The sequence below is a fragment of the Stegostoma tigrinum genome, chromosome 13 (assembly GCF_030684315.1).
Source record: "Stegostoma tigrinum isolate sSteTig4 chromosome 13, sSteTig4.hap1, whole genome shotgun sequence".
NCBI lineage: Eukaryota > Metazoa > Chordata > Chondrichthyes > Orectolobiformes > Stegostomatidae > Stegostoma > Stegostoma tigrinum.
In genome coordinates, this window is record NC_081366.1 from 12,555,063 (window position 1) to 12,581,838 (window position 26,776).

At 51.2% G+C, this 26,776-nt stretch overlaps 1 protein-coding gene across 4 annotated transcripts in view; it reads left to right on the top strand.

Moving 5' to 3' along the window:
* The window catches only part of cyfip2 (cytoplasmic FMR1 interacting protein 2), a 146,926-nt gene that overhangs the window by 20,177 nt on the left and 99,973 nt on the right, over nt 1-26,776 (top strand). For 3 of the 4 annotated variants that reach the window (XM_059650574.1, XM_059650577.1, XM_059650576.1), the window contains exons 2-3: nt 18,318-18,467; nt 19,171-19,260. In XM_059650574.1, the coding sequence (XP_059506557.1) occupies nt 18,351-18,467; nt 19,171-19,260 (207 nt within the window). In that variant the 5' untranslated portion in view covers nt 18,318-18,350. Of the gene's footprint in view, nt 1-9,290; nt 9,435-18,317; nt 18,468-19,170; nt 19,261-26,776 lie in introns of those variants that run through there. The other variant, XM_059650575.1, reaches the window with a different exon arrangement.

The window sequence follows — 26,776 nt, forward strand, 5'->3', positions numbered from 1 at the left end:
TGCACACCTACGACTGTGTGACCAAATTCCGAATGAAAGCCATCAACAAGCTGGGCTGACAACACCACCATAGTAGAACAGATATCTAACAATGACAAGTCAAACTACAGAAGGGAGACAGAGGGCTTGATGACATGGTGCAATGAAGACAATTTGTCTCTCAATGTCAGCAAAACTAAAGAACAGATCATTGACTTCAGAAAGAAAGGAAGAGAACACGCCCCCATCTGCATCGATGGAACTGAGGCTGAGAGAATGAAGGACATCAAGTTCCTCAGAGTGACGATAACCAGTGAACTGTCCTGGGCTTCCCATGTCAATGTGAGAGCCAAGAAGGCACAACAACGTCTCTTCTTCCTCAGGTGGTTCAGGAAACTTGACATGTCCGTAACGTCCCTCACCATCCCTTCTACAGATGCTCCATTGAAAGCTTAGTGTCCGGGTGCATAATGACCAGGTGTGGCAACTGCTCTGTGTAGCACCGTACAAAACTACAGAAGGTGGCATGTACAGCCCAGACCATCACATAAGCCAATCTTTCATTCATGGACTCTATTTACACGGCTCAATTCTGCAGAAAGGCAGCCAACATCATCAAAGACCTATTGCGCCCTGACAAGGATCTCTGACAACCTCTTCTGTCTGGTAGAAGATACAGAAACCTGAACACGTGCATGAGCAGGTTCAGGAACAGCTTCCTCTATGTTATCAGACTGTTGAATGGACTCTAGCCTCAAATTATGTAACCTGCAAAGTAGCCTGTATCCCTCTCAGTCTTTTTGATCTGTACATCGTTTGCTTGCTGTGATCTGCTTGTACCACTCACAAACAAAGCTTTTCACTGTATTTCAGTACACGTGACAATAAAATCAATTAATGAAGTCATACCTCAGGTGTTAAGCATGTTCTTTGTATTGGTGTTTACTCAGGAAGGGAACTTGACAACTCAACTGTTTTATTTCTTTCAGGTTTTGCGGAGATTGCTAGCAGGGATGGCATTTATTGCCCCATGCATAATTGCTGTTGTGGCACTCTGGGTCACTTTAGAGAGCAGTTAATATCAGCTGTATTGCTGTGGGTCTGGAGTCTCATGTTGGCCAGACAAGGTTCGGATGGCAGATTTTCTAACCTGATAGATCTCAGCAACAAATGGCAATAGTTTCGTGGTCACTGTTATTGCGATGAAATTTCAGTTCCAGATTTTCTTAATGAATTTAAATAATCCACCAGCAGCTCTGGCGGGATTTGAGGCCCTCAACACTGACCTGACTGAGTGTGTGACATTCCCGCTGCATCATGGCTGGTGGCTGAAGACGTTGCCAGGATATAGGTCAATGTAAAAAATAAACTGGAAATACTAAGAATGCTGTGTATAAAGTAATACATACTGTACAGATGAGATCGGGGGAAATAAGGATTGAGAAGAAACTGAAGACATTGTATTCCAATATTTCTCTGATGCAAATCTTGCGTCCCTGCTTGATTTAAGGCCAGAAGGATAAACTTGACCAGTCAGTTGAGCCAGACAGAAGAGGTTGTCAGAGATCCTTGTCAGGGCCCAATAGGTCTTTGATGATGTTGGCTGCCTTTCTGCAGAATTGAGCCGTGTAAATAGAGTCCATGAATGAAAGATTGGCTTATGTGATGGTCTGGGCTGTACATGCCACCTTCTGTAGTTTTGTACGGTGCTACACAGAGCAGTTGCCACACCTGGTCATTATGTACCCGGACACTAAGCTTTCATTGGAGCATCTGTAGAAGGGATGGTGAGGGACGTTACGGACATGTCAAGTTTCCTGAACCACCTGAGGAAGAAGAGACGTTGTTGTGCCTTCTTGGCTCTCAATACCAGTTGAGCCAACATTAACCCGGGAAAATGTTGAAAGCTGCTTGAACAAGCCTGGACTAATAAAGTGGAACCACTGTGCTTGACAAATTTGAGTTCGTTTTTCTTTCTGAGATAACAAACTGCAGCGTGGTTTGTGTCTGTGTATCTAATACATTTTCAAAATGCATTCGTCACCTCGTTAGGCTTGTGGGCACAGTGTAACCTTAGGATTAAAGAGATGGCAAGGGGATTGATATAATATTCAGTGACTAAGAGAAGACAGATTTTAAAACTGGAGGAAGGATATCTGTTCTTATGGTGGTCAGTATTAGAAGGGATTGTGTATCCGACAAGAAACTGTTAAAGTCTAAAATTATTGCCTTTTATTTAGCTTGCTTTTAAACTGGGTATACGGAGTTCAAGTCCCACCTGCTCCAGACCCCTTAGTCAGCTGCTTCAGCAGTGTTTACATATGAGTATTAACCCTTTGCTGTACAGAGTATAGTAATATTCACCAAGGCTCAGTGCACAGACACCCTGCTGTTTTTGATATGAACTAATTGTTAGGAACGAAAGGACGACGGGCCTGGGCGAAAATGAAATTTACAGATGGGGGGAAGAAACATCCCTGTCACTCAGTGAGGCATTAAGTGATAGACTGAAACAGGACGTAAACAAGTTGTGGAAAGGATAGACCCTTGATAGATGAAATTCCACATAGAAAAGTGAGTTATATTTTTCTTGTTAGAATGAGGAGAGTCGACACAGACCAAATAATACAATGTTAAAGGGCAGAAAGACTTGGGAGTGCTTCTGCATTATATTCTGAAGGCAGTAAGACGGACTGACAGAACAGGTTTTAAAGCACGCAGGGTCGTGAGCTTTATAAATACTAACAGTTATAATCCCCACAGAGACAGAGAGCTCTAAAAGGAATCCTGATGATGCTTTGCTCTAAGGAAGGCCCACTGGACCCGCAATGTTAATTCTGATTTCTCTTCTGAGAAGCTGCCAGACCTGCTGAGCTTTTCCAGCAACTTCAGTTTTTGTTCCTGATTTACAGCATCTGCAGTTCTTTCGGTTTTTATTCAAACATTGATTAGGTGAAGGCAAATAAAAAGAGAAATTTCATTTTAAATTTATCAGTACAGCGAAGGCACACTTCACATGGTTATAAGCAGTTGCGTTACCTCCATCATTTATAATCTGATCGTTTTCCCAACTTAGCATCTCCTATAGAACATAGAACATAGAACAGTACAGCACAGAACAGGCCCTTCAGCCCACAATGTTGTGCCGACCATTGATCCTCATGTATGCACCCTCAAATTTCTGTGACCATTTACATGTCCAGCAGTCTCTTAAATGACCCCAATGACCTTGCTTCCACAACTGCTGCTGGCAACGCATTCCATGCTATCACAACTCTCTGCGTAAAGAACCTGCCTCTGACATCCCCTCTATACTTTCCACCAACCAGCTTAAAACTATGATCCCTCGTGCTAGCCATTTCTGCCCTGGGAAATAGTCTCTGGCTATCAACTCTATCTATGCCTCTCATTATCTTGTATACCTCAATTAGGTCCCCTCTCCTCCTCCTTTTCTCCAATGAAAAGAGACCAAGCTCAGTCAACCTCTCTTCATAAGATAAGCCCTCCAGTCCAGGCAGCATCCTGGTAAACGTCCTCTGAACCCTCTCCAAAGCATCCACATCTTTCCTATAATAGGGCGCCCAGAACTGGACGCAGTATTCCAAGTGCGGTCTAACCAAAGTTTTATAGAGCTGCAACAAGATCTCACGACTCTTAAACTCAATCCCCCTGTTAATGAAAGCCAAAACACCATATGCTTTCTTAACAACCCTGTCCACTTGGGTGGCCATTTTAAGGGATCTATGTATCTGCACACCAAGATCCCTCTGTTCCTCCACGCTGCCAAGAATCCTATTCTTAATCCTGTACTCAGCTTTCAAATTCGACCTTCCAAAATGCATCACCTCGCATTTATCCAGGTTGAACTCCATCTGCCACCTCTCAGCCCATCTCTGCATCCTGTCAATGTCCCGCTGCAGCCTACAACAGCCCTCTACACTGTCAACGACACCTCCGACCTTTGTGTCGTCTGCAAACTTGCTGACCCATCCTTCAATTCCCTCGTCCAAGTCATTAATAAAAATTACAAACAGTAGAGGCCCAAGGACAGAGCCCTGTGGAACTCCACTCACCACTGACTTCCAGGCAGAATATTTTCCTTCTACTACCACTCGCTGTCTTCTGTTGGCCAGCCAATTCTGTATCCAAGCAGCTAAGTTCCCCTGTATCCCATTCCTCCTGACCTTCTGAATGAGCCTACCATGGGGAACCTTATCAAATGCCTTACTGAAGTCCATATACACCACATCCACAGCTCGACCCTCGACCCTGCTATGTTGTCCTTTCATTTCTTTCTTAGCGATTTCAGCTTGCACTATCTTCATCACCTGCCATTTTCAATCCAAAGTCCATGAAAATGATTTATACTGACCAGGCACAAATCAACAAACCCTCTGTCAGTCAGATCACAACAGCCCATTACTGCAAAACTTCCAAATAGTCCTTCTGCTGGACCTAATAAAGAGGCTCTGATTGCTCTGAAACAGCAATATTGGATCCTCTCTAATCCAGAGTCCTCTGCTCTTTCTGTCTCCCCTCTCTCCTCCCTCCCAACGGAGTGTCTCATACACAGCCACGCAATCTCTGTTTTAAACGGGCGGCACAGTGGCTTGGTGGGTTTGATTCCAGCCTCAGGCAACTGGCTGTGTGGAGTTTGCACGTTCTCCCCGTGTCTGTGTGGATTTCCTCCAGGTGCTCCAGTTTCCTCCCACAGTCCAAAGATGTGCAGGCTAGGTGGATTGGCCGTAGTGTTCAGGGATGTTTAGGTTAGGTGGGTTAGACGTGGGAAATGCAGGTGTAAGGGAATGGGTCTGGGTGAGACACTGTTCAGAGGGGTGGTGTGGACTTGTTGAGCCGAATGGCCTGTTTCCACCCTATAGGGATTCTAAACAGTGAAACAGAAGGTTAATCCATTCTTAGAGAACCTTCTGCTTGCCATCACTAGCCAAGATAGAACCCTGCCACTGCCACTGACTTCCTTTTTGCTTCTTAGCATTACATCCCCACGACAACCTCTGCTTACGTGGCGTTGTTTAATGCCATTATCAGGAAACCCATTCACCACATCACAAAATACTGTGTGGGCAACTTGGTTGTAAAAGGTTATTGGTTATAAAAGGGACAGCTTGCAATTTAAAAAAAAAATGTGATTTTCCCAAAACTCATGGCTCATCACAAAATGTACAGTGGAACATTGAGGAAGGGATGCTAGACCTATACAAAGCATGACCGAGAGTTGAGTCCAATTGTGGGGATCACTGTTTTGGAAGGACAGTCAGGCATTTCGAGAGGGTACAGACCACGTCCACTAAAATTGTTCCACCGCTGAGGGATTATAGTCTGTGGAGAAAACAAAGAAGCTTAATTTGTTCAGAAACAAATTTACGATGATTGGCAAAAGGACCAGAGATGTCGCGAGGAAAATACTTTTTTTTGCAATGTGCTCAGGGTTTCTTTTTTTCCTGTCATTGGCTTGAAAGTGGTTACAAAACCTCAGTGAGAATTGTGGGAGTGGTGGTGTTGGCAGGCAGGGATCTGTGAGAATGGGATGGGGAGGGAGCAGAATTGCGTGGCAGCGATTGCCAAGTTGGGCTGGGTAATCCCGGGATCGCGGCCTGTGGTCCCAAATCGGGTGGGCATACCCATCCCCCCCCCCCCCCCCCCCCACCCCCCACCGCTGCCTTTGGAAAGCCCTGCTTTAGGATTGGGAATGCACCAGCTGAACGTGTGCCGGACACAGATTTCGGGAGAGAATTGGATGAATACAACGGGAGTACAATTTCCAGGAACTTGTAGCAAGAGGGAGGTAGTGAGACTAACTCCAGATGCAGGAATGGGATTAGCTCCAGCATTGCCTGAAAGCTGTCCGCCATCCTGGGTCAAAACTGGTTCTTTATTGGGTCAAAATCCTGGAGCTCCCTTTCAAACAGCACCATAGATGGATTTAGACCCCATGGAATGCAGTGGTTCAAGAAGGTTGTTCAATCTTATGGGTGGACAATAAATAATGGCTGAGCCAATGATACCCGCATCCCATGAATGAATAAAAATAACTAGATCGCTCTTTGTAAGAGCTGGGACAGGCACGATGGGCTGAAAGGTCTCTCTTTACTAATTCTTCAATGATTCTACTTAGGAGATTTTGACTTTGAAGAGTAAAGGGCCAGGATTGAGGTGAGAGTTGATAGATATTCTGGCATTTTGTTGAATTCTCTGGTGTGCTTGTACAGAACATGGATAGTGAGAGCCGGTGAAGAGTATATAGCCATTAGTTTGGGAAACTTGGTTGGCATGGACAAGTTGCACGGTGTATGTTCCTGTGCTGTATGACCCTATAATAGGAGCTACACTTCTATTGCCTCTAAGGTACTGTCAGACCTTCTGAGATTATGAAGTGTTATCACACACAACTGAATGTTTTCATCCCTCATGACTAAATCACTTTTTTTTTAATCTTATTAACCAGCACCAGTAATCTTGAGATTATGAAAGGCTGTATGTAAGTGCAATCTTCCTTTTCCAATTTGTGGTGGCCAACAGAAGGCTCAGAGTTCAAGCCCAGCGCCAGAAATTGCTGCTTGGAATCAGGCTGACCCTCGACTGTGGAAGGGAAAGAATGTCCAATTATTAGTCACGCTGTTGTTCAGTTGAACCATTAAACTGCAGCCCTAACTTAATGGAAGGAAAGGATTCCTGGCAGTATTTCGAGAAGAGCAGAGGAGTTCTCTCTGTTCGAGTCAATATTGATCCTTCAATCAATATCACAAAAAATGGACCACTGTTCAGCCCTTGCTGTTTTTAGAAGTTTGCTGTGTAATTTACCTGCATTGCAACAGCGCCTAATTTTGACTGAAATTAGCTGTTAAAAGCACCGAAAAATCCTGCAGTAGTGAAAAGTACTATCCAAATACAAGTCTTTATTTCTAGCTGGGGTGGAGTTGACAGCAAGGCTGCACGATGAGTTTAGCTGATCACAGCAAAGTTTATTTTTTGCTTTTTGTTCATGTTTTGTCAAGGCATCTGGTTAAGTGGCACTTTCAATTTCACAGCGATGCAACATTATATCCTCTCGCTCCTCTTCCTGCGTCACTCTCTAAACAATGGGCTGGTATTCTCTGTGATCGAGGTGGCATTTGACTGTGGTGATTGGGAGCCACTTGCTTTGGGTTGGAGTTTAGCCCAGTCAATGACCTTGTCATGTTTGCCTGTGTTGTAAGCTCACAGGAATGGTGAGGTCAATGGGAGTTGGTTGTGAGTGCATGCGATTGAAGTTGGGCTGAGTCTCTGCGGAGAGTTTAATGCTCTGACTGCACGCTTCCTGATCTGGTGAACCTGATTTTGTTTTTAAACTGTGGATTCAAGGAGCCTCCCTCAACCACAATCAACATCTAAAGCTCCCCTGATGTGGAAGTGATCGACTTTTTATTCACTCATGGAATATGATCATTACTGGCTCAGCCTGCGTTTATTGCCCCAGAGGGCAGTTAAAGGATCGTACACATTGCTGTGGGTCTGGAGTCACATGTAGGCCAGACCAAGTAAGGATGGCACTTTTCTGCCCTAAAGGGCATTAGTGAACCAGATGGGTTTTTCCCCCAACAATCAACACCAATCTTACCATTAGATGATCATAATTAGACTCTTCATTCCAGGTTTTTATTGAATTTGTATTCTGCCATTTGCCGAGATGGGATTTGAACCCAAATTCCCAGGACACTACTTGTATCTCTGGATTAATAGCCTAGTAGTAATGCCGCCTTCCCACAATTAATGAGCTTGGAGCATCAACAGGATGGCAGATGGAGTGTACGAGATGGCTACAGTGGGGACGTCTCTCTGGGCTTGGGGATGCACAGTGTGTGGTGTTGACTGGAAAGTGCTTGATCCTGATACTAGCCACTTGAGACCTTGGTGGGGGTTGGTGCTCCTTGGCTGGATGAACACAGACCTTGTATAAAGTGTGTCATTTGGGTTAACTCGGCTCTTCCGAAGGTGGGGGTCAGTGAAACAATAGTCTGCTACTAGAGGAGGAGAACTGGACTAGGGCAAGACCGCAGAGATGAACCATTTGTGGCTGTGAAAGTCAGATTTCTGTTTGTACAGTACGGTCAAAAACACGCAAACAGCTGCAGGCAGTGAGGCACTTATCACTACACACGTACACACCATAACACACTCGCCCTGCAATTCTCTCACTCTCTCACACACACTCTCACACACACTCTCGCTCTCACACTCACACTCACTCACACTCTCACACACACTCACTCGCTCTCACACTCACTCACTTGCTCTCACACTCATTCACTTGCTCACACACACACTCACTCACTATCACACTCACTTGGTCTCACACACACTCACTTGCTCATACACACACTCGCTCGCTCTCACACTCGCTGTCACACTCGCTCACTCTCTCACTTGCATTCACTCGTACTCACTCGCTCTCACACTCACTCGCTCACTGGCACACTCATTCGCTCGCTCTCAAACTCGCTGGCTGTCACACTTGCTCGCTGTCACACTCACTCACTCTCACACTCGCTCACTCTCATACTGTCTGTCTCTCTCTCGCATACACACACTCTCTCTGTCTCTCACACACACCTAGCCATGATGTTGCAAATAAATTTAAGGATGAGAAGCTGGAACAGGAATCACTGAGTTTTCAGACAAGGAGTACCTGGACGTGAATGGAGTTGATAATAAAAGCAGGTTAAGGAATCTCTCGGCATGCTGTACTCGGGAACTAGGGTGAGGGTTTTCTGGATGAAAGAGGCTCAGAGCTGAGCCCAGTTTATGTGTGAATGAGTAGATCAGCCTGTCCACCACTGTGTTGTGTAATTTCCCAACCTTTAGGCATTTGGGATCAGCACCCTTGTTCTTGATTTGATCTGTAGCTGGAGATTACATAACTGGGAGCTTCCTCCAGTGAACTGAGCTGTTCAATCTATCAGAGTTTTTTTTGTGGTGATGGGGGGTATCTGAGACAACAGCAGAGTATCAGTTGGCTGTCTGATTTCATCTGCAATGCTAAGGTTCTGAGTTTATTTTGTCATCTGTTTTCTGAGCAAATATTTATAGCTGGGAAAATAGCCTGGCCCTATAAACGGTGTAAAGAGTAAAGTGTCACAAGTCAGCCGTTTCTACATACACCTCTGCACACCACACTTTGTTTTGCAAAGGCTCAATGTATCTGCTCAACAGGAAATGGGTTTCCTGTTCTCGTTCCTGTTCTTCATTTCTTGCATCTCTCTCAAAGGTCAGAGTTCACAACATATTTCTGTCTCTTCCTCTTACCTATCTCAGGCTAGTTGGATGCTGCTGCGAAGATTTTTAACAAATTGTTGATGGATACGGAGATCAAACTGAACGCAAGATTGAAGTTGCCTTCAGTTGGGAACCTTAGCTGTAAGGCTGAATGAGGAGGCGCATGGATGTTTTGGAAAGAGGTAGGGACAGCAGAGAGGTGAGGTAACCACGAGGTATGGTGTCTGTAGGAGGATAGGAAAGGCTGAGGAAGCTAAGAGGTGCCACTCTGTTTGATACTGCAGGGAGATGATGAGTTTGAAGGAGGGGCTGGGTCTCAATTCAACATTGAGGTGAAATCCTCTGAAATACGGTTTTACTTCTGTACATAAAATCAGGCACTGTCTACTGCTAAAACTCTATAGAACCATGTGTGAGTATATTTAAGAGGGAGGCTGTAAGATGAAAAAGAGAGCAGAGGATTACTCTGATAGAGTTAGATGTAGGAGGATGGGAGGAGGCACAAAAGGGAGCGTTACCGTTTGGTCAGGCTGAATGGCCTATTTCTGGACTGTCTTCTGTGTAACTCAGTGAAACTCGAAATACTTGCAGGCTTGTGATGGTTGATGAAGCAGATGTCGATGATAATTGAATGCATAATTAGTATTGAGAGTGTGTGCATTAATTGGACAATTACCTGAATGTTTCTTGGGACAGGATGGAGCTGTGGTAGTTGGCTGGAAGTGAAAAGTGTCTAACATGTGTCTCTGTAGATGTCAGGGTCTTGGCAGCCCTGTGGTGCAGGAGTATTGTCCCTGCTTCTGGCTTAGGAGGTCCAGGTTCAAGTGTCATTTGCTCCTGGGGTGTGGAGTCACATTGCTGAGCAGTTTGCTTCGTAAAAATCTATATAATAAGGACTCCAATGACACTGTGTGATTGCATTCCTATCTTTGAACCAGAAGGCCAGTGTTCATAGCCCACTTGCTGCAGACGAATGGGTTGATTTAAAATGTGTGTGCTCTCCAAAATTGCCAAATGGAGTAAATTCTTACCCCTTTACCAAGCATCCCCACCTTTTGAGGGCTGTTGAAATGCAGTCATTGTGCCTCTTCCTGTGATCCAGGAGTCCGTGCTCCAGGCCCCATTTGCCCCAGAGATGACCGGTAGTATAGTGGTTAGTATCCCCACCTGTCATGCAGGAGACCGGGCTTCAGTTCCCTGCTGGGGAGGCTCTAAGCGCATTTTGGGACCTTTCAGCAAAAGGGACCCAGTTTCAATCCAACCTTCGGTGATGACTGTGTGGAGTTTGTGCCTTCTCCCCTTGATGGCATTGAGGTTTCCTCCCACAGACTAAACTCGTGCAGTTTAGATGAATTGGCCATGGGAAATTGTGTCATTGTGTGCAGGGATGTGCAGACCAGACAGTTCAGCGGTGGGAAATTCAGGTTTACAGAATGCTCTTCTAGGGTCTGAGGAAAGGTCACCAGACTTGCTGATTTTAGGGGCGGCCCGGTGGCTCAGTGGTTTGCACTGCTGCTTCACAGCGCCAGGGGCCTGGGTTCAATTCCCCCCCTCAGGCAACTGTCTGTGTGGAGTTTGAACATTCTCCCCGTGTCTGTGTGGGTTTCCTCCGGGTGCTCCGGTTTCCTCCCACAGTCCAAAGATGTGCAGGCTAGGTGGATTGGCCGTGCTAAATTGCCCAAAGTGTCCAGGGATGTGTAGGCTGGGTGGGTTTGGGGAATGGGTCAGGGTGGGGTTCTCTGAATGTCGGTGTGGACTTGTCGGGCCGAAGGGCCTGTTTTCACACTGTAGGGATTCTATGAATGAGTCATAACATCTCTGAACGAGTTGGATAAAGAAGACCTTGTGAGTGCTATTGTGACGCTGTAGTAGTGTCGTTATCTCTGAGCCAGGAAGGCCAATTCAAGTCCCAGCTGCCCCAGATGTGCATCATAACTTGTCTGAGCAGGTTGATTAGAGAAGTCAATCAGCAAATGCGCTGCTGGTGGAGTGATGTCAGAGGATTCTCATCGCCCTTGTAGCACGGCCGTACTTGCCCCAGGCAAGTTGACTCAAAATATCACAAAAGATAGGCTCCAGTTTTGTCCTTCACAATCTGCATTTGTGGGATGGGAGCGAAGTGATGATGGGGCGTAGGAGCATGACAGCTTTCGTACAAAAAGAGATCCTCTTTCTGAGCGAATGTGAGAGTCGACAAGAAGAAATTCCTCCCTGGAAGTGACGGATTGTGTAAGGCATACGTGTTCGTACTCTGGAGACACTCTGTTTTCCTTGACGCCAGCACTGAGACCATCTGTCCAGCTGTCATTTCCCTCTGTTCCTGTAACCCACCAAGCCCAACCTTGACACAGCTTCGCCACTTTCCCCAAGCCTGATCTTGCCTCTTTCTCCAGTTTCTCTCCCATCATTCTTTGTGTCCTCTCTGAACTAGCCCTGTCCCTGAGATGCACCTTTTGCTCTCTCAGGCCTGTTTCCCTTTAGCTGCTAAACTTCCTTCCTTGCTCTCCTTTTAGCCAGTATTGTTAATAGCTCCCTCTCTCCTTTAAACCTGCTGTTATCACTCAGTCCTGAAGAGGAAGCAGCCACGATTGTTCTCTCTGTGCGAACTCCCACCCCATTTCCAACCTCCCTTTCCTCTCTTCTCCAAAGATCTTGAACCTGTTGATTCCGCACTGGTTCACACCTCTGTTTCCTGGAATTTATGTTCCAATCCTGCCGACCAGGTTTCTGGCCCTGCCACTGTCCCGAAAGGTTTCTTATTCAAGATGCAACTCCTGTCCTGTGCCGTCAGCACCATGTTTTACAAAAGTCCCTCATCATTCTGTGGGCTTCCACTAGGTGCTCCGGTTTTTCCCGCAGTCCAAAGATGCGCAGGTTAGGTGGATTGTGTGTCCAGGGATTTGCAGGCTGGGTGGATTCATAGAGTCATAGAATCCCTACATTGTGGAAACAGGCCGTTTGGCCCAACAAGTCCACACCGACCCTCCAAAGAGCATTCCACCCAGACCCATTCCATCACCTCTGCATTTCCCTTGTCTAACCCACCTACAGGCAATTCAGATGGCCAGTCCACCTAGCCTGCACATCTTTGGACTGTCGGAGGAAACCAGAGTGCCCGGAAGAAACCCCCGCAGACACGGGGAGAATGTGCAAACTCCGCACAGACAGTCACCAGAGGGTGGAATTGAAGCCGGGTCCCAGCGCTGTGAGGCAGCAGTGCTAACCACAGAGCCACTGTAACAGGTGGGTCCGGTTGGGATGCTCTTCGATGGGTCAGTGCAGACTTGATGGGCCAACAGGCCTCTTTCTGCACTGTAGCGATCCTATGATTCCTTTTGCAACTTTTGAAACTGGGTCACCGGGGCACCCATCCCAGTAAATGGGAATCCACCCAACACCCTAAGTTGGACAATGGTCACCTGGTTAGAGTTAGAGGGGTCTGAAGCACTGCAAAAGGCCCTTCAACCGCTGTGCTGCTCACAAACAACCACTTAATTATTCTAACCGCATTTCCCAGCACTTGGTCCTGAACCTTGTTCCATTCTCATTCAACCTATCGATCAATAAATTGCCTGCGATGGCTTCTGTTCCTGGCTTTGCAACATTACCTTTGGTATCCCCCAAGAATCTCCCTTCTTTTTCCACTCCCCCTTGCTCTTTCTCTCAGATATGTCCTGCCCCTGGGTGACATGTTCACCCGGTTCCCGATGAACGAAGACAACACCCAACTCTACCTCGCTCCTGCCTCTTTCAACACCTCCATAGCCTGTCATTTACTGTTGTTCCTTTCCCAATATCTGGGGCTGGATGAATGGTGTAAAATTGGGAAGTTTGACAATATGTTTTGGGAAGTTCGAAACCAATATCTTCAGCACCCAATCCTTACATCCCAGATTCCTGCAGTTGTGTAGACAGTAAAGGTAAAATCATCATAGTCGGAGAGGACCATTGGACTGCTTTCTTATTGAAGAAGGATGATTGAAGATGTGAGGGTCATCACGTGATCAGAAAGATTGAAAATGAGAAACCCTTATGATATCCTCAGCAACTGTAGCTTTCCAGCCAACTGAGCTACAGCACCAAAAGAGGCTGTGTGGCCCATCAAGTTCATGCTGTCTCTGCTGAGGAATCCAATCTGTTCCAATTATGCTCCCCAGTCTCGCAGGTTTATTGCCTTTTGCCTGCCCAATTTCCTTTCAATATTATTGATCGTCTCCACAATCATTCTCGGCACTCTTAGGCAGCAAGTCACAGGATGTTCACAATCACAGCATAAGAATGTTCTTCCTCCCCAACACCCTTTTGCAACATCGCATGTCTAAAACCTTAAGTCAGTGTTCCCTAGTCTTTGTACCATCAGCTTTGCTTTGACTGTCTTATCAAAACGTGTCATGATCCTGGACAGAGGCTGGGTTGATCTTGGTAAGATCCTCACTCAGTCTCCGTCGGGATAATGATCCAAGCTTCTCCATGTTAACTGTGTAGTTGAATCCCTCATTCTGGGACCATTCTGGTGTACCTCTCGTGTACCTTGTTGAGGCCCTTCGTATAACATGTAGGCATGATACTCTAGCTGTGACCTATTCATAAAGAATTCAGCCTAACCTTTCTGCTGTTGTCATCAAAACCTCGATTTGTCCAAATTCCATGGGCTTTGCCTACCAACCTCTAAGTAGGCCCTGCCATCTACAAAGATCAATATACATGAAGATCCAAATCCTTCCAATCCTGCATATTCTTTAGCACTGCATTGGACCTCTCCCTGCTCTTTGCACCACTTTACTCTTGAATCTTGCTTGGCCATTCTCTGAGCCTATCTATGTCTTGTTGCCATCAATTGTAGGAGTGGCGCGGTGGCTCAGTGGTTAGCACAGCTGCCTCACAGCACCAGGGACCCGGGTTTGATTCCACCCTCCGATGACTGCGTGAAATTTGCACATTCCCCCTGTGTCTGCGTGGGGTTTCCTCCGGGTGCTCCGGTTTCCTCCCACAGTCCAAAGCTGTGCAGGGATAGGTGGATTGGCCATGCTAAATTGCCCGTAGTGTTCAGGGGTTTATAGATTAGGTGGCTTTAGGGGGATGGGTCTGGGTGGAATGCACTGAGGGTCAGTGTGGACTTGTTGGGCCGAAGGGCCTGTTTAGACACTGTAGGGACTCTATGATCAATGATTTGCTGATATCTTCATTGTCTACTGTACCTTAATTTGCCAATGATGCCAAATTTTTTGAGATTTTACTCTATATTCTCATACCCAAGGCATTAATGTATAAAAGGAAAATCAGTGATCTTTGCATTGACTCACAGAATCATACGGGTCAGAAGAGGCCTTTCAGTCCATTCTATCCATACTACCAAATATATGTTAAATCTGCTTTCGTCCCACTTTGAATGTTATGTTGTTTCATGCACATACTTCTTAGCAGCTGTGAGGTGACCAGCCTCAACCACTCTGCCAGGCAGTGTATTCCCAATTCCCTCCATCCTCTGGGTGACTCCTGGAAAACCTTACTGGCCTCCAGTCAAAAATACCCATTTGCCATGACTGGGAGATAGTAAGAACTGCTGATGCTGGAGTCAGAGACAACAGCGTGGAGCTGGAGGAGAACAGCAGGCTGGGCTGCATCAGAGGAGCAGGAAAGCTAACATTTCAGGTCGGGACCCTTCTTCAGAAATCTGAAAATTTCCGATGAAGGGTCCTGATCCAAAAAGTCAATCCACGGCTCCACACTGTGTTCTCTGTTATATTTGCTATGACTTGCTGTTTACTGTCCTTAAGCTAATTTTTTTTTAGCACAGTTGCCTTCATTGCTCAGACCTTTGGGATATTATGCTGATATTGTGCAGAACATTGGTGAGCCCGTTCTGGAGCACTGTGTCCAGTTCTGGTCTCCCTGTTATAGGAAGGATATTATTAAGCTGGAGAGGGTGCCAAAGGGATTTTCCAGATAGTACCAGGAATGGAAGGTTTCGAGTTATAAAGAAAGGCTGGTTAGGCTAGAACTTATTTCACTGGAGTGTAGGAGGTTGAGAGGTGCCCTTGCAGATGTGTATAAAATCATGAGGGTTATAGATAGGTTTAACGGTGGGTGTCTTCTCCCTAGAGTGGGTGAGAGGAGTGCAATTTAAAACAAAACATGAGGGGAAAATTTTGTACACTGAGAGTGATTTGCTTGTGAAATGAACTTCCTGAGGAAGTGAAGGATGCGGGCACAGTTACAATGTTTAAAAGATATTTGGGTAGGTACATGAATAGGAAAGGTTTGGAGGGATATGGGCCAGGAGCAGGCAGGTGGGACTAGTTTAGTTTGGGATTATATTCAGCGTGTTTCCCTGCTGGATGATTCTATGACTCTCATAACGCAAAAGTAACTTAACCAATGTGGTGTACAGCTGCAACATGACCTCCCAGCTGCTACACCTAAAGCACTGAGCACTGAAAGCAAGAGCAAGAATATTAGTTGATAAATACAATCACTAATCAAGGGGTTTCAGAGATAGTAGGAACTGCAGATCTGGAGAATCTGAGATAACAAGGTGTAGAGCTGGATGAACACAGCAGGCCAAGCAGGAAGGCTGATGTTTCGGGCCTAGGCCCAAAACGTCAGCCTTCCTGCTCCTCCGGTGATGTTTGGCCTACCGTGTTCATCCACTCTACACCTTGTTATCTCTACTAATCAAGGGGTATTGGCCTCAGTTTTGTTCACCAGCCTTTTATTTAGTACTTGGTAATTTACTTTCTTAAAATCAATGTAAACAACACCTCCCACATTTCTTTCATCAACCTTGTCTGTTACTTCATCAAATACATCAAATAGATTGGTTGAGCATGGTCTTTTTTTTAATGAACACATAATTAACTCAAGCCTCTCTAAGAGTTTGTTCATTTTCTTTTCCCTGTTTTGGGAACATTGACAATAGCTGAAGGCAAATCTTTTGCATTAATGAAGTAACAACACCAGAATTAAGAGTAGGCCGTCACTCCATCACTCGGTATGATCGTGGCTCAGCTCCATTGATCTGTCTGCTCATGCTTGAACCTCCTGTAGATCGAAAATCTTCTCTTACATTCAGGAAAATGTCAGTTTGGCAGCAGAGCAGCCTCTGCCTTCACAGCTCCTTGTGATTCACAATTTAGCACTGAGCTATCTGTGCCTGGTTCTACACTCTGCTGCAGAATACTAACCTTGAGGGAGCTGGGCATACTCCTCTCAGTATCTGTCCGGCATTCTTGGCTAAAATATAACAACATTACTTCCCACGATGCACCGACACAGAGACATTTTTCCTGAATTCCATTCTGGATCTGCAGGGAGGCAAAGGCCTGGTTGTATTATCGCTGGACTGTTAATCCAGAAACCAAGAAATGCCTGGGGACCCAGGTTTAAATCCTGCCACAGCAGATGGTGGAATTTGAATTCAATAAATATCTGGAATTAAGAATCTAATAATGACCATGAATGCATTGCCAATTGAACCATCTGGTTCACTGAAGTTCTTTAGGGAAGGAAACTGCCGTCCTTACCTGGTCTGGCCTACATGTGACTCCAGACCCACAGCAATATGATGCATTCTTAATTCCCACCTGGGCAATTAAGGATGGGCGACAAATGTTGCTGAGCAACTGTGGCTCAGTGGTTAGCACTGCAGCCTCACAGCGCCAGGGACCCGGGTTTGATTCCAGCCTCAGGCGACTGTCTGTGTGGAGTTTGCACATTCTCCCCATGTCTGCATGGGTTTCTTCCGGGTGCTCCAGTTTCCTCCCACTGTCCAAAGATGTGCAGGCTAGGTGGATTGGCCATGCTAAATTGCCCGTAGTGTTCAGGGCTGTGTAGGCTATAGGGGGATGGGTCTGGGTGGGGTTCCTCAAGGGGCGGTGTGGACTTGTTGGGCCAAAGGGCCTGTTTCCACACTGTAGGGAATCTAATCTAATAACTTTTCATAATAATGCTTCCTAAATATTGGTGTCCCCTATAATTTGACAATCTATCTAACTCATCCTTAAAATCAAGTTAGCAACCCAGCCTCTGCTGTTCTCTGGGAATGAGAATTCCACGCAGGACAGGCTTTATTTTGAAACTGTGCAGCGCGTGCTCCAGAGGGGACTCCTGGCAAAGGACGTGGATCAGTCACTTTAATGTGGCATTTAATAGAGAAAGGTATAAAGTAAGGCACATGCTGTGAGTCTGCCCTTCATGTCGGCAGCTTCAGTCAAAATGACCCTGTCGTTACGTGGATTCCTCCACAGCTTGACTGCGGGAGGGATACTGGGAGTTGGGTAGGTTGGGGAGGTGGAAAGAGGGAGGTGAGGATAGGGGTTGTTGATGGGGGTGGGGGAGAGGAGAAAGGGGGTGTTGGCTGGTGGGGGATGTTGGGGAGGGCGAGGAGGAGTGGGAGAGAGAGGGTGTCGGGGGGAGGAGGAAGTCGGGGGAGGGAGAGGGGTGGAGAGAGAGGGTGTCAGGGGGAGGGAATGTTGGGGGACGTGCAAGGTGTTGGAGTAGGGGGAAGGTGTCGGGGCGACTAAGGCGTTGGGGGGAGGGGGAGAGAGAGGGTGTCGGGGCAAGTGGGGTGTTGAGGAGAGGCGGAGGGTGTTGGGGTGAGTGGGGTGTTGGGAGGAGGGGGAGAGAGGGTGTCATGGGGAGGAGGATGTTGGGGGAGGTGGATGGTGTTGGGGGGATGTTGGTGGGGGGGGAAGGTGTTGGGGGAGGGAGTGGCTGTTGGGGTGAAGGGGTTATTGGGGTGGGGGGGAGAGAGAGGGTGTCGGGGGGAGGGAGTGTTAGGGTGCACATTACCAGGGGTTGGGGGTGTGGGGTGTAGTGTCAGATGGGCTGTTGAACCTTCAGTGAGAGGCGATTCCCCCTGGATCATCAGTGGGAGAGAAAGACAGCGCGTTAAGTTTGTCAATTTCCCAAAAGCTTTCAAAAATCATTTTTGACAAATGGTCCTTGTGCCTGGTTTGAGGACCTGTTGTATTTTGTAACAGCTGCACTGATTGTGATTGATATTCCCCTGGATTTTCGTTTTATTTCTCCTCCTGGATCCCCTAAACCCCAACCCACCACTGCAGATTAACCTGGCCGGGTTTTAATCGAACGTAACCATGACAACGCATGTTACACTGGAGGATGCTCTGTCCAATGTGGACCTTCTGGAGGAGCTACCTCTCCCTGACCAACAGCCATGCATCGAACCCCCTCCCTCCTCCATCATGTACCAGGTAGGTGTGAGCTCCCACACACCCAAAGACCTCAAGTTAATCTCAACAGTGACAAACGGACACCCAGTCGACCCTCCAACAGTACAATGAAGGTAAAGCCACCATTATCACAGAGATTGGTGAAATTGTAGGAAGATTGCAGTATGTGTCACCAGTGTCTTCTGCACCCAACCTGAAGCCAGTGCTTACATCCCAGATCCCTGCAGTTGCGTGGTCAGTAAGGGTAAAGAGAAACATGGGGCTCCTCTCGTTACAGAGAGATGAGTGGTGATGGTTTAACCGAAGGGTCACCACATCTCAGGCAGAGGGCAAAATCAAGAGGTGGGAACTTCATGGTGAGTTCCATCGGTCACTGTTTTATCAGGTCTATTAACTTGAACAGACGATATATTGATTGACATCACTGCTAATTTGTTTCTATTAACTTAGACTGAGGTCATTTTGGAAGAGGCTTTAATCGGACTGCGCTCCAATCCAGCTACTGACTCCAGAGACAGTGACCCGGCCGACCTATCGACTGGGATCCTGATCCAACAATTACAGACACAGCTTATCTCTGCCCACTAAACAGTGGGAGGGGTGGGGGTGTTGGGGGCGCAAGGGGGACTGTGATAGCACAGGGGTCATGTCACCATGTTGTGTTGGTACACCACAGAATGTGCCCATTTCTGTAATCTCTTCCTCTGCTGTCCTTCATCCCCAGGCGAACTTTGACACCAACTTTGAAGACAGGAATGCGTTTGTTACTGGGATCGCCAGGTACATCGAACAGGCCACCGTACACTCCAGCATGGTAAGGAAGATGCGCTTCGCACAGCTCTATCCGCCGCCAGCCCTTCTCACCCCCACGATTGCAAACTGGGCCAAATGAACCCTTGACCAATTTTTGAAGGTTCTTTGACAATGTCAGACTCTGGGAAAATGTTTCTAGATCCCAATGTGTCCGTTCAGTGGAGTCTGCATTTTACTTCACTATTTAATGCTGAGTAATCTGGCCCTCTTCTATTCTCCGTTACAGAATGCTAACCTTCAGAGAGCTGGGTCCAACAGTGTCCTGCTCTCCTCTTAGCATCTCTACAGTGTTCTTTGCTAAACTATATCAACCAAGTCACCCAATCCCACCCCCCAACATGCCCCACCCCATGAAGAATTGCAGCAGAGGTATCTGAGCTGAATTCCATCTTGGATTTGTTAACTTTTAGCTCCGTCAGTGCCCTCTGGTTTTGGTCTCTCCTATAAGTGGGATCATTTTCTCTATTTCTGCTTTGATAGAGCATGTCAGAGGCCAGTTAGAAATCAGCCTCATTGGTTTGATACAGGAGCCACACGTAGGCCCAGATTGGGAAAGGGGAAGAGTTTTCATTCATTAAAGGGGCTTTTCCATTTGCCCATGGGATGTTGGTACCACTGGTAAGATCAGCATTTACTGCCCATTCATTTGCTTTTCAGAGTAAGTTAGAAGTTGAACACATGAACTGTGCATTTGACCAGGTGAAGGTGGCAGATTTCCTTCCCTGTGGGTCATCCGTGACACAGATGGTTATTTTATGATACTCTCACAGTCACCATCACTGGGACTTGCTTCCAATTCCAGCTTTTCCATTTTACAATTAAATTTCATCAGTTTCCGTGCTGGGATTCGAAGCTATTCTCCCAGAGGATTAGTATGGGCGATGAGTCCAGTGACATTACCATAGTGCCACAGCCTCCCAAACCAGTGAATCCATTTCTCCAGATGACAAGTCCAATTACATAAGCACTGTACTGTTTTATTTACTCTGTCTGCGAGGCAATTTGAAGGCAACCTTTATTATGACCAGTTGAAAATGATATGCTTGTTACCTATTTGAATAATGACCAATTACAGTCCTTCCATCCACTTAGCATTCTGACGGTACTATCATATTACTATCCTCTCAAGGACAGAGTCAGTGTAAGCAGAGAGTATAGTATTGGAACCTTTTATGGTTACATGAATACTCACAGTATTTATAGCACAGGAACAGGCCATTGGGCCCAACCGGGCCATACTGATGTTGGTGATACAGACAGGCATCCTCTAGCCTGCTTGATTGAGCCCCATCAGTAACTCTTCGTATTCCTTCCTACCTCCTGTCTCTCCAATTTAATGGGATCTGTACCATTCATCTATGTGTGCCCAGAGTGCTGTATTCTCAACACTGTCTGGGTCGAGATAGAACATAGAACATTTCAGCACAGTACAGGCCCTTCGGCCCTCGATGTTGTGCCGACCTGTCATACCGATCTCAAGCCCATCTAACCTACACTATTCCATGTACGTCCATATGCTTGTCCAATGATGACTTAAATGTACCTAAAGTTGGTGAATCTATTACCGTTGCCCTCCTCCTGAAGTCCATTGGGGATTCATTGACATTTAGTTTTGGTGTCTCCAACAATCATAGAATCCTTCCATTTGGCCCATGGAGTCCACACCGATCCTTGGAAGAGCACCCACCCAGATGTATCCCTACATTTCCCATGGCTAACCCACGCAGCCTGCATATCCCTGGACACTATGGATAATTTAGCATGGCCAATCCACCCCAATGTGCACATCTTTGGACTGTGGGAGCGTACAAACTCAGGGAGAATTTGCAAACGCCACACGGACAGTCATGGTATCAAACCCGGGTCCCGAGTGATGTGAGGCAGTATTGACAACCACTGAGCTGCTGTGCTCAAAAGCAGAAACATTTTCCCTCTTCCTACCTTATGAAACTCCTCTGAAATGTTTACACTGTCTATCATGTTACCTCCTCAGTCTCTTTGCCAGAGAACAAAGCCCAGCCCTGCCCATTGTTTCCTGCTGCCTATAAGCTCTCAGTTCAGCTATTAGCTTTATGACTATTTTCTGCACTTTCTTCACTGCCTCTTAATCCATTTTATCCTCTGGAGCCCAGATTTGAATTGTACCAAGGAGGATCTTGTTGATCAGCATTGGTTTATTTAACGGTGCACGGGTTCCCTGAATTTAATGTTTTCTTTTTGGCAGGAGTATTTTCCGATAACTTCAAAATAATCCCACTCACAAATCACTGACTGAGTTTTTGGTCTGTCTTTGCTCAGCACACCCATCAATTTCTGAGTCATACTGGTAAACTCAACCCTAATGTCTGTCTCGGACCCTCGCTGTCAGCCTCCGGCCCTCGCTGTCAGCCTCCGGCCCTCGCTGTCAGACCCAATCCCGCTGTCTGCCTCCGGCCCTCGCTGTCTGCCTCCGGCACTCGCTGTCAGCCTCCGGCACTCGCTGTCAGCCTCCGGCCCTCGCTGTCTGCATCCGGCCCTTGCTGTCAGACCCAATCCTGCTGTCAACCTCCGGCCCTCGCTGTCGGCCTCCGGCCCTCGCTGTCAGACCCAATCCCGCTGTCAGCCTCTGGCCCTTGCTGTCAGCCTCTGGCCCTTGCTGTCAGCCTCTGGCGCTTGCTATCAGCCTCAGGCCCTCGCTATTGGTCCCTGGCCCTCGCTGTCGGTCCCTGGCCCTCGCTGTCGGTCCCTGGCTCTCGCTGTCGGTCCCTGGCTCTCGCTGTCGGTCCCTGGCCCTCGCTGTCTGCCTCCGGCCCTCGCTGTCTGCCTCTGGCCCTCGCTGTCGGTCCCTGGCCCTCACTGTCTGCCTCCGGCCCTCGCTGTCTGCCTCCGGCCCCCGCTATCAGACCCAATCCCGCTGTCGGCCCCCGGCCCTCGCTGTCGGCCCCCGGCCCTCACTGTCGGCCCCCGGCCCTCGCTGTCAGACCCAATCCCGCTGTCTGACTCCGGCCCTCGCTGTCTGCCGCCGGCCCTCACTGTCAGACCCAATCCCACTGTCAGCCTCCGGCCCTCGCTGTCAGCCTCAGGCCCTCGCTGTCAGCCTCAGGCCCTCGCTGTCAGACCCAATCCCACTGTCTGCCTCCGGCCCTCGCTGTCGGTCCCTGGCCCTCGCTGTCTGCCTCCGGCCCCCGCTATCAGACCCAATCCCGCTGTCAGCCTCCGGTCCTCGCTGTCGGTCCCTGGCCCTCGCTGTCTGCCTCCGGCCCCCGCTATCAGACCCAATCCCGCTGTCGGCCCCCGGCCCTCGCTGTCTGACTCCGGCCCTCGCTGTCTGCCTCCGGCCCTCGCTGTCAGACCCATTCCCACTGTCAGCCTCCGGCCCTCGCTGTCAGCCTCTGGCCCTCGCTGTCAGACCCAATCCCGCTGTCAGCCTCCGGCCCTCGCTGTCGGTCCCTGGCCCTCGCTGTCGGTCCCTGGCTCTCGCTGCCAGTCCCTGGCTCTCGCTGTCGGTCCCTGGCCCTCGCTGTCTGCCTCCGGCCCTCGCTGTCTGCCTCCGGCCCTCGCTGTCAGCCTCCGGCCCTCGCTGTCGGTCCCTGGCCCTCACTGTCTGCCTCCGGCCCTCGCTGTCTGCCTCCGGCCCCCGCTATCAGACCCAATCCCGCTGTCGGCCCCCGGCCCTCGCTGTCGGCCCCCGGCCCTCGCTGTCGGCCCCCGGCCCTCGCTGTCGGCCCCCGGCCCTCGCTGTCGGCCCCCGGCCCTTGCTGTCGGCCCCCGGCCCTCGCTGTCAGACCCAATCCCGCTGTCTGACTCCGGCCCTCGCTGTCTGCCGCCGGCCCTCACTGTCAGACCCAATCCCACTGTCAGCCTCCGGCCCTCGCTGTCAGCCTCAGGCCCTCGCTGTCAGACCCAATCCCACTGTCTGCCTCCGGCCCTCGCTGTCGGTCCCTGGCCCTCGCTGTCTGCCTCCGGCCCCCGCTATCAGACCCAATCCCGCTGTCAGCCTCCGGTCCTCGCTGTCGGTCCCTGGCCCTCGCTGTCTGCCTCCGGCCCCCGCTATCAGACCCAATCCCGCTGTCGGCCCCCGGCCCTCGCTGTCTGACTCCGGCCCTCGCTGTCTGCCTCCGGCCCTCGCTGTCAGACCCATTCCCACTGTCAGCCTCCGGCCCTCGCTGTCAGCCTCTGGCCCTCGCTGTCAGACCCAATCCCACTGTCTGCCTCCGGCCCTCACTGTCGGTCCCTGGCCCTCGCTGTCTGCCTCCGGCTCCCGCTGTCAGCCTCCGGCCCTCGCTGTCGGTCCCTGGCCCTCGCTGTCGGTCCCTGGCCCTCACTGACTGCCTCCGGCCCCCGCTATCAGACCCAATCCCGCTGTCTGCCTCCGGCCCTCGCTGTCAGACCCATTCCCACTGTCAGCCTCCGGCCCTCGCTGTCAGCCTCTGGCCCTCGCTGTCAGACCCAATCCCACTGTCTGCCTCCGGCCCTCACTGTCGGTCCCTGGCCCTCGCTGTCTGCCTCCGGCTCCCGCTGTCAGCCTCCGGCCCTCGCTGTCGGTCCCTGGCCCTCGCTGTCGGTCCCTGGCCCTCGCTGTCGGTCCCTGGCCCTCACTGACTGCCTCCGGCCCCCGCTATCAGACCCAATCCCGCTGTCAACCTCCGGCCCTCGCTCTCGGCCTCCGGCCCTCGCTCTCGGCCTCCGGCCCTCGCTGTCTGCCTCCGGCCCTTGCTGTCAGACCCAATCCTGCTGTCAACCTCCGGCCCTCACTGTCGGCCTCCGGCCCTCGCTGTCGGCCTCCGGCCCTCGCTGTCAGACCCAATCCCGCTGTCAGCCTCTGGGCCTCGCTGTCAGTCCCTGGCCCTCGCTGTCAGTCCCTGGCCCTCACTGTCTGCCTCCGGCCCTCGCTGTCTGTCTCCGGCCCCCGCTATCAGACCCAATCCCGCTGTCGGCCCCCGGCCCTCGCTGTCAGACCCAATCCCGCTGTCTGACTCCGGCCCTCGCTGTCTGCCTCCGGCCCTCGCTGTCAGACCCAATCCCACTGTCAGCCTCCGGCCCTCGCTGTCAGCCTCTGGCCCTCGCTGTCAGACCCAATCCCACTGTCAGCCTCCGGCCCTCGCTGTCAGCCTCTGGCCCTCGCTGTCAGACCCAATCCCACAGTCTGCCTCCGGCCCTCACTGTCGGTCCCTGGCCCTCGCTGTCTGCCTCCGGCTCCCGCTGTCAGCCTCCGGCCCTCACTGTCGGTCACTGGCCCTCGCTGTCTGCCTCCGGGACCCGCGATCAGACCCAATCCCGCTGTCAGCCTCTGGCCCTCGCTGTCGGTCCCTGGCCCTCACTGACTGCCTCCGGCCTTCGCTGTCTGCCTCCGGCCCCCGCTATCAGACCCAATCCCGCTGTCAACCTCCGGCCCTCGCTCTCGGCCTCTGGCCCTCGCTCTCGGCCTCTGGCCCTCGCTCTCGGCCTCAGGCCCTCGTTGTCGGTCCCTGGCCCTCGCTGTCAGACCCAATCCCACTGTCAGCCCCCGGCCCTCGCAGCCAGCCTCCGGCCCTCGCTCTCGGCCTCCGGCCCTCGCTGTCAGACCCAATCCCGCTGTCAGCCTCCGGCCCTCGCTGTCAGCCTCCGGCCCTCGCTGTCAGACCCAATCCCGCTGTCAGCCTCTGGCCCTTGCTGTCAGCCTCTGGCGCTTGCTATCAGCCTCAGTCCCTCGCTGTCTGTCTCGGACCCTCACTGTCTGCCTCCGGCCCTCGCTGTCAGACCCAATCCCACTGTCAGCCTTCGGCCCTCGCTGTCAGCCTCAGGCCCTCGCTGTCTGCCTCCGGCCCCCGCTATCAGACCCAATCCCGCTGTCAACCTCCGGCCCTCGCTCTCGGCCTCCGGCCCTCGCTCTCGGCCTGTGACCCTCGCTCTCGGCCTCTGACCCTCGATCTCGGCCTCCGGCCCTCGCTGTCAGACCCAATCCCACTCTCGGCCCCCGGCCCTCGCTCTCGGCCCCTGGCCCTCGCTCTCGGCCCCCGGCCTCCGCTATCAGACCCAATCCCGCTGTCAACCTCCGGCCCTCGCTCTCTGCCTCCGGCCCTCGCTCTCGGCCTCCGGCCCTCGCTGTCAGACCCAATCCCACTGTCAGCCCCCGGCCCTCGCAGTCGGCCCCCGGCCCTCGCAGTCGGCCCCCGGCCCTCGCAGTCGGCCCGCCGGCCCTCGCAGTCGGCCCGCCGGCCCTCGCTCTCGGCCCCCGGCCCTTGCTGACGCAGTCGGCCCCCGGCCCTCATTCGCGGCCCACGGCCCTCGCTGTCAGACCGAATCCCGCTGTCTGCCCCCGGCCATCGCTCTCGGCCCCCGGCCCTCGCTCTCGGCCCCCGGCCCTCGCTCTCGGCCTCCGGCCCTCGCTGTCAGACCCAATCCCGCTGTCAGCCTCTGGCCCTCGCTGTCAGCCTCCGGCCCTCGCTGTCAGACCCAATCCCGCTGTCGGCCTCCAGCCCTCGCTGTCAGACCCAATCCTGCTGTCAACCTCCGGCCCTCACTGACTGCCTCCGGCCCTCGCTGTCTGCCTCCGGCCCCCGCTATCAGACCCAATCCCGCTGTCAACCAGCGGCCCTCGCTCTCGGCCTCCGGCCCTCGCTCTCGGCCTCCGGCCCTCGCTCTCAGCCTCTGGCCCTTGCTGTCTGCCTCCGGCCCTTGCTGTCAGACCCAATCCTGCTGTCAACCTCCGGCCCTCGCTGTCGGCCTCCGGCCCTCGCTGTCAGACCCAATCCCGCTGTCAGCCTCTGGCCCTTGCTGTCAGCCTCTGGCGCTTGCTATCAGGCTCAGGCCCTCGCTGTCAGCCTCCGGCCCTCGCTGTCAGCCTCCGGCCCTCGCTGTCAGCCTCCGGCCCTCGCTGTCAGTCCCTGGCCCTCGCTGTCGATCCCTGGCCCTCACTGTCTGCCTCCGGCCCTCGCTGTCTGTCTCCGGCCCCCGCTATCAAACCCAATCCCGCTGTCGGCCCCCGGCCCTCGCTGTCAGACCCAATCCCGCTGTCTGACTCCGGCCCTCGCTGTCTGCCTCTGGCCCTCGCTGTCAGACCCAATCCCACTGTCAGCCTCCGGCCCTCGCTGTCAGCCTCTGGCCCTCGCTGTCAGACCCAATCCCACAGTTTGCCTCCGGCCCTCACTGTCGTTCCCTGGCCCTCGCTGTCTGCCTCCGGCCCCCGCTATCAGACCCAATCCCGCTGTCAGCCTCCGGCCCTCGCTGTCGGTCCCTGGCCCTCACTGACTGCCTCCGGCCTTCGCTGTCTGCCTCCGGCCCCCGCTATCAGACCCAATTCCGCTGTCAACCTCCGGCCCTTGCTCTCGGCCTCTGGCCCTCGCTCTCGGCCTCTGGCCCTCGCTCTCGGCCTCAGGCTCTCGGCCTCTGGCCCTCGCTCTCGGCCTCTGGCCCTCGCTGTCAGCCTCAGGCCCTCGCTGTTGGTCCCTGGCCCTCGCTGTCAGACCCTATCCCACTGTCAGCCCCGGCCCCCGCTCTCGGCCCCCGGCTCCCGCTATCAGACCCAATCCCGCTGTCGGCCTCCGGCCCTCGCTGTC